Source organism: Monoraphidium neglectum, assembly GCF_000611645.1.
Source record: "Monoraphidium neglectum strain SAG 48.87 unplaced genomic scaffold scaffold03044, whole genome shotgun sequence".
In the NCBI taxonomy this organism is placed as follows: domain Eukaryota; kingdom Viridiplantae; phylum Chlorophyta; class Chlorophyceae; order Sphaeropleales; family Selenastraceae; genus Monoraphidium; species Monoraphidium neglectum.
The window spans coordinates 1-7368 of NW_014010584.1; the positions used below are offsets into that span (position 1 = coordinate 1).

Here is a 7368-nt window from a genome sequence, read left to right on the forward strand (position 1 = left end):
GTCGGGAAGTTGCAGGGGCAGGACAGGTCCTTGTCTGCCGGGCTCAAGGTGAGACAAGTTTGTTTGGCAGGGCAGACAGCGGAGCGAGGCGGGAAGATGTGGGCAGCTGGATGGGCGGCTGGGCGAGTGGGCGGCTTGATTTGTATGCGATCCGGCTTCCTGGCCGACCTCCCACCAAGAGCAGGCTGGAAATCGCGGGGCAGCACGAGGGGCGTCAGGGTTGGCGGCTGGCTCACCACCCGCCCCGCCTCCGATCGGCATCAACATTGCCATGCCGATTCTCGCGCCTCCCCCAAAAAACCATTCAGGCGATTGATGACGGTGTGGAGCAGTTGGCGGCGGGGGCGGCCAAGGCCCTCGGCAGTCTTTGGGGCGGCGTGGGGGCGCTGGCGCGGCAGGTCTCCAGCCAGGTGGGCCCAAGGGAATGAGGCCGCATGCGCTGCCGGGTTGGGCACCACAGGGCAGCAGAGCCGGCCGCGAAGCCCAGCCCCACCCAGACGCATGAGCTGCTCTCGCTGCATCCGCGGCGTGTGTGCGCCGGGGAGTCCGGCAGGTTGGCCACTGGGGAGAGGTTTCGTATCCGCCTTGGAGGGACATTTTGACAACTGGCTGTCGAGCCATGGTGGAGCGGGCGTCGTGCCTGTTCATGTTCAGGGTGACCTGCACTTCTCATCCAAACCGTGCGGGTGGACTGGCAGGTAGAAACTGCCAAGGCGGGCCTGGTGCGCGATGGGGAGGGCAACGGCGGCGGCAGCGGCGGCGCCGGCGGCGGCGGGGCGCCCGCAGCCGCGCCGCTGGTGCGGCTGCGCAGCGCTGCGGAGCAGCTGGGGCTGAGCTTGGAGCGCGGGCTGGAGGTGCGCGCGTGTGTGCATGACGCTATGTGTGTGTGTTTCTGTGTGTATGTGCGTGCGTGTTTCTGTTTGTGTGTGTGTTTCCGTGTGTGTGTGTGTGTTTCTTTGTGTGTGTGTGTGTGTTTCTTTGTGTGTGTGTGTGTGTGTTCTTTGTGTGTGTGTGTGTGTGTTTCTTTGTGTGTGTGTGTTTCTGTGTGTGTGTGTGTGCGCGCTCGCGTGTGTGTGTGTGTGTGTGTGTGTGTGTGTGTGTGTGTGTATGTTTCTGTGTTGACACTTCTGTGTTGACAAACAGAGAGAGAGTGTGTGCTCGTATGTAATTGGGTGTGGGTGTAGGTGGCGTTTCAGGGTTTTCGGAGACCACAAGCGCTGCTGTCTTCCAAGCGCTCCTAGTTGTATGTGGACTGCTCGTAACCTGGCCTTGCAGCATCCCAGCCCAGCAATACTGGCATACCTGCGCACGCACGCTAAATCTTCCCCTCTCCTGCGGACACCTCCCTACCCTTGCCCCCCTAAATCCTGTCCCTCGGTTCATGTTGATATCATTGAATCCAAGTAAAACCCCCAAATCATTGCTCACACGCTTCAAACTACCATTCCTCAGACTGTCGGCCGCGGGGTCATGGAGGCCCTCGAGCCCCTCTCAGGCGAGCACCGCCGCCCAAACCACCGCCGCCCGCGCGGCGGCGCTGGCGGCCGCGGCCACCAGCAGCACCGGGCGGCCGGTTTCTCAGGCGGCGCTGCAACGCTGGAGGCCGGGGGCGGCGGCTTTGCGTCAAGCTTTGACCTGTTTGGGGGCGCTGAGGCTCTGGATGAGCTGTGGGTGTTTCCTGCGCGGTGTCCTTGCGCGAGTGTGTGCGTGGGTGTGTTTCTGCATGTGTGTGTATGTGTGCTCGCGTGTGTGTGTGTGCGCACGTTCGCGGGCTCGCGTGTGCGCGTGTATGGGGGGCTCATGAAGTGGGTGACACAACAGGAGCAGCCTTGCGTGCGCCCGTGACAGGGCCGAAGAAGTCCAGGCAGCCCGGGCGGTCCACTCCGCCCCAGCTGCGGTGACCGAGCGCCACAACTGTGTCGCCCGCATGAGGCGACACCGCCTACGGAGATGGCACCACCTCACCTCCTTCCCCTCTTCTGCCGAACCCACACACACACACACACACACACACACACACACACATCGTGCGCTCTCCGCCTCCCCCTCCCAGACACACTCACCCAGCGCCTTCGCCCCCCAAAATCACACATACACACAACAAACCCAACAGGTGTGACCTCTCCAACGAATGCTCCCGCGTCCTCAACCGCGCCCGCGCCGCCCTCGGGCCGCGGCAAGCCGCCAAAATGGACGAGACGCTTTCAGAGCTCGCGCCGATCTTTGATATTTTGACGCCGCTGCCGGGCGATGCGTCAGCGGTAGACAACGGCGGCGGGGACGCGTGGGACGGCGGAGGATCGGCTGCGGGCGCGGAGCAGCGGGGGCACGGCTGGGAGCGGGAGGGGTGGGGCTATGCGTATGGTCCGGTGGCGGCGTTGGTGGCCAAGGCTGGGCGGAATGCGGATGAGATGCGAGAGGATTTGGCGGCGGCGGCCAACGTGGCGGCCGCGGACGAGGCGGCGCGGCGGGACGCAGGGGAGGGGGCGCAGCCGCAGGGCCAAGATGCCGCCCCTGGTAATCAGCAGCAGCAGCAGCAGCAGCAGCAGCAGGCGGGGGACACGGGGGAAATGGGTGAGCCCGCGTGGTACGCCGCTTGGCGCGCGGCGGCGGAGCGCGCGCTGGGGGAGGTGTGCAGCGGCCAGGTGATGCTGCTGCTGCAGGACGTGCGCAGCCTGTCAGCGGCGGCCAGGTGGGCATGTTCGTTGAGATGCGGGCGCGGCGATTTGGGGGAGAGCTGAGGTGGACCCAATTTGGGTGCGGGTCCTGCGACCAGCCGTCGGGTCTCAAGGATGGACGGCGTCCAGGCACTGTCAATGTGCACTTCGAGAGCACCACCCTTTAGGCGCCTGCCAACACACACACACACACACACACACACACACTCGCTGACGCACCCTCTCACACATACACACACACATACCCTCACACGCCCCCACCCAATCATGCACCCAGGCTTGGCAAGCCGCTGGACGACGGCGTCCAATGGCCTGCCGACAGCGTCGCCGTCGCGTGGCTCCTGCGCCGCCAAGCCCTGCGCATGGCGCAGGACCTGCGGACCGTCACCACAGCCTTCTCCGCACCCCTCTGCGACGCCGCCCTCCCTGCCGTCGACGCCGCCGGCGACGGCCTCGCGGCCGCGGGCCGAGCGCGAGCGAGGAGCGCACACGCGCTGCCGCGCGCGGCTGAGCTTGCAGAGAGGATCGAGGTCGAGGGGGAGGTTGCCCTGGCGCGCGTGAGGGATGCGCTGAGAGAGGCACTGTTCGTGCTGGTGCTGGCCGCCCTGCACGGGGAGGGGCGCCTTGCCGCCGGAGTGGAGGGGGGCGGCGGGAGCGGTGGGGCCGGGGCCGGGCGGCTGGCGTCGCCAGAGCGGCAAGGCTCACAGCGGGGGAGCGGAGAAGTGGAGGCCGCTCTAGTGGATTCAGAGTCCGCAGGGGTGAACGAGCACCAGCGGCAGCAACCGCAGCAGCAGCAGCAGCCACAGCAGCAGCAGCAGCAGCAGCAGCAGCAGCAGGCACAACACCCAGAACAGCCACAGCAGCCACAGCAGCAGTGGCAACAGCAGCAGCAGCAGGAGCAGCAGCAACAGCTGCAGCAGCAGCTTCGTCCGTCACGAGAGGCGCCGCCTGGTCCGATGCAGCCGCTGTTCGGCTTGGATGACGACGAGGGCCTTGGAACCCGTCTGGGCTAGTCCCCCGCTGCAAGGTTGTTGCACTACAAGTGGTTGCGCCTAGTTTATGGAAGTGCAGCGTAGGGTTGATGGTCGAGTGCATTAGAACAAGGAGAGAACAGCAGGGGTTTGCAGCAGGCAGCGGCCGAGGGTTCCTGTCAGGGGAGTGTTTTCAGCCACTGTTGTGCTCAACGCGGCCTCGGCAGAGTCGCCGGTGGCTGGCGTTCTGCATCGCTGCGTTGTTCAGCGCACTGCCATGGCTCGCGTGCCAACGTGCCCCTTTGTGCATCCTGTTGCTTGTTGACTGGTTTGACCAGGTGGACCCAGTCCACATGCGGCGTTGCTGCTGCTTTAACAATACTGCACGTCAAGCGACCCTTTTGTGGCCGTTTCCACACGTGCCATGGGGTACACCAGATTGGGATGCCTACAGGGCAGAAGTTTACAAGGCGGGCGACGAGTTGGGTGACGACAGGTGCACTGTGAGGAGGCAGCCCATGCTGATCCTGGGGAGAACGCATGGGGCCAACGGAGTGGCTGGGCTTCCTGGACCACAAGTGGGAATATACGCACGACGTCCACAACAACGTCAACCCCAGCCACCCGGGAGCACACTGACGATGATGTGGTGGGCGCCTGCAAAGATTGTGGGTGAGTGTACAAGTGGCCCAGGCGCGTCCGCAGGCGAGGTGGCAAAGCGTCCGACGAGGGTCTGTTGCATTTTGGGGGCCAGGCGGGTGGGGCAGCGTCGCACACAGGCACAAAGACACTGGCAATGGGTCAGGGAAATGGTGCGAGACCAGCTTGCCTGCACAGCCCAGAGGCCTGCAGCGACCGGGGGAGGGGGCGGCGTCGCGATCACACACAGGCGGCCATGACGCCGGACGAGTTGATCGTAGGTATCAGTCCGCGGTGCTCAAAACTGTGCCGCGCGCGTTGAAACGCGTGACCGACCTGGGATAGCTGCAGCAGCGACCCATGGTAAGGGCGCCGGAGCCACCCTCAAGCCTGTTAGGCCCGATTGCACGTATAAATGAGCATACCTCAAAGCTTTGGGCAGAAAATCGTTCCTGTGCACGCGCGATGCAAGCGTTCAAGTGAGCTTTGTATGCACCTCGACAGAGGCGCCCAGCGGCTGCCTTGCCCCTGCTTCTAGAACAACGTGCTAGGCAGGCAGCCGCCGCGCCGCCTTGCGACCCCAACAGACTGCGCGCCCCAAGGGAGCAGGGCGCAGGCAACAAAGGGGTTGTGTTCCCAGCGTATGCGGGGCGACGGAATTTTTGGAATAAGCCAGGGCGCTTTGCGCCATAGGCAGGTGCGACGGACCTCTTCCAGGACACCGCCCGCAACTCGCGCCGAAGCCGCCCACACACGCTAGCAGACGCACGAGGCCGCATTTAGCACGCGCGGCAGGTGCGACCGCCGAGCACAAAATTGCCGATCGGGCGCGGCCAATGCAGCGCCCCGTGGGACCGGTGTTGAACGTACAGCTCATCAGCGTGGCAAGCAGAGGTTGCCCCTCAGCCCCTCCAAGGGGTTTCGCGGCGTGACGTTCTTTGGGACAAGCTGCCAGGGCGGAGGCAGGGTGTGAACGCAGGGCCCATTACGCGCCCCTGAGCTTGATCAGCACATCCACCACCTGCGCAGCGGGTGATTGAGGAAGGGGCAGGAGACAGCAAAGGTTGATCGCGGCAGCTGCATGCACGCAGGTGTGCTGGAGCAGGGCGAGGCGGTGCATTATCGGGGGGTTGGTAGCGGGGTAACGCCAGAACCACTGCACTCGCCTGTAGAGAAATGCCTGTCCCTCCAGCACCCATGCTCATCCCGCCTGGAATGGCGTGCTAACCCCTGGGTACCTCTGTGATTGAGTATGCACGCACACACGTACACACTCACACGCACATGCAAACAAGCACACACTCAATCAACGCATCAATACCCTCAACTTCCTAGACACACCTGCGGCTCTGCCAGCGCAGAGATGTCTCCAAGCTCTTCGAAGCGCCCCATGGCGATCTTCCTCAGGATCCGCCTCATGATCTTCCCGCTGCGGGTCTTGGGCAGCCCCGGGGCCCTGCGCGTGTTTGTGTGTGTTTGTGAGGGGCCAAAGGTGGCGTCTGAACATGGTGTCTGACGGAGGGAGCCCTCGGGCGCTGGGACGCACGCATACGCTTCTGGTGCTTACGAGGCAACAGCGACCCCGTGAGCCACCCCAAAAGCCGGCCCACTTGCGGCCAGAGTGATGTAGTTGAACCCAAAGAGAGCACGCCCAGCAGAAACTCCACGACTGCTGAAGAAAAAAAGCCGCCTCCCCCTCCTAAAGAGGCGCCCAAACCCTCTCACCAGTGAATCGTGTCGGGCACGGCAAAGGACCCGATCTGGGACCGCACGGCCGCCGACAGCGCCTTCTTCATGGCGTCGTCCGAGGGCACGCCGTCCATGAGCGTCACAAAGGCGTACACGCTCTCGCCCTTGACGTCGTGGGGCACGCTGGGGGCAGCGGCGCGGGCGTCGCAAGTCGGACGCGGTGGTTGGGTCAGGAGGTCTTCAGCACACACATCCAGCAGACGCAGCCACAGGTCCATCAAGGCATCTGCAAGGGCCCCCATGGGCAGGATCGGGCCCCACCGCCCGATCCTGCAAAAATCCCCGACCAGGGCGCACTTCGCGCCCCCTCCCACTGCGCTGCCACCCCCCCCCCAGGAACCTGAAGCCCGGTAGCCCTAAACCCTGACCCCACCTGATGACTGCGGCCTCAGTGCACTGGTCCAGGCTGGTCAGGGCGCTCTCAACCTCGGCCGTCCCAATCCTAGGAGGAGGACAGGTGATCAGGCGGTTGCTTGTGTGCATTTGATGTCACAGCCAGGGGGGACAATGGCAGGGGCTGCTCTCACGCCGACCACAGGGCAGGTTCGGTGCACATTGCAAGGGCCTCCCAAGCCGCTTCAATACGTCAACAAGCGCAACCTCCCAACACCAGGTCGTGTCACCTGTGGCCACTGACGTTCATGACGTCATCCACGCGGCCGGTGATCCAGTAGTAACCCTGCTCGTCGCGGCGGCACCCATCGCCCGTGAAGTAGTAACCCTGCTCGTTGTGTGGGTGCGGTGCGGGCTCGGGGGCCAGGCAGGTGCTACCATGAATGCAAGATGAGGCCGGGCGCACTGCGACGCCTCACCATGCCGTGCCAGGGGCGGCTGCCCGCTGCATGCGTGGCCTCCAACCCGACAGGCCTTTTTTGGCTTGCTGCGGAGCCGCCGAGCAACGCAGGCAAAAGACGTTTGAACGTTGTTGCTACCATGATGCACGCCGTAAGATGGCGAAGAAGGCAGCGTGCAGGTGGTACCTCAGACTATATGCTTGCGTGCCGCCTGCCCACCTTGAAAGCGCTGAAGTAGGTCTGCTCGAAGCGCTCGTGGTCCTTGTACACTGTCCGCATGATGGCCGGCCACGGCTTCCTGATGCAAAGCACACCCTGGGGTCGTGGCGGCGACGGCGGCGGCGGCAGCGACAGTGGGGAGGAGTGGCGGACATGGGGGCACGCTTTTGTGGGATTTCGGGAACGCAGTCGATTAGCTGGTGGATGACGACCTGAAGATGTCAACCGGCGATACTGGGAACAATCATGGCAAAAAGTGGTGCTGGAGTATGCCGCATGGCACAAACACACGTAGCCAGAGCGCTCGTGCACACACAC

General features: G+C 64.0%; 2 protein-coding genes across 2 annotated transcripts; one reads left to right on the forward strand and one right to left on the reverse strand.

The window, feature by feature from the left end:
* Positions 1–2189: 2189 nt before the first annotated feature.
* MNEG_12065 (hypothetical protein) lies at positions 2190–3691 on the forward strand (the record flags this gene model as incomplete). The annotated part of the gene is made up of 2 exons (XM_014039462.1): positions 2190–2692; positions 2956–3691. 2 exons carry the CDS (start codon positions 2190–2192, stop codon positions 3689–3691), a joined length of 1239 nt encoding a protein of 412 aa, XP_013894916.1.
* A 1582-nt stretch (positions 3692–5273) lies between these two features.
* Positions 5274–7110, reverse strand: MNEG_12066 (acetyl-CoA synthetase; the record flags this gene model as incomplete). The annotated part of the gene is made up of 6 exons (XM_014039463.1): positions 5274–5309; positions 5630–5744; positions 6014–6160; positions 6411–6479; positions 6661–6758; positions 7051–7110. 6 exons carry the CDS (start codon positions 7108–7110, stop codon positions 5274–5276), a joined length of 525 nt encoding a protein of 174 aa, XP_013894917.1.
* Positions 7111–7368: the final 258 nt, after the last annotated feature.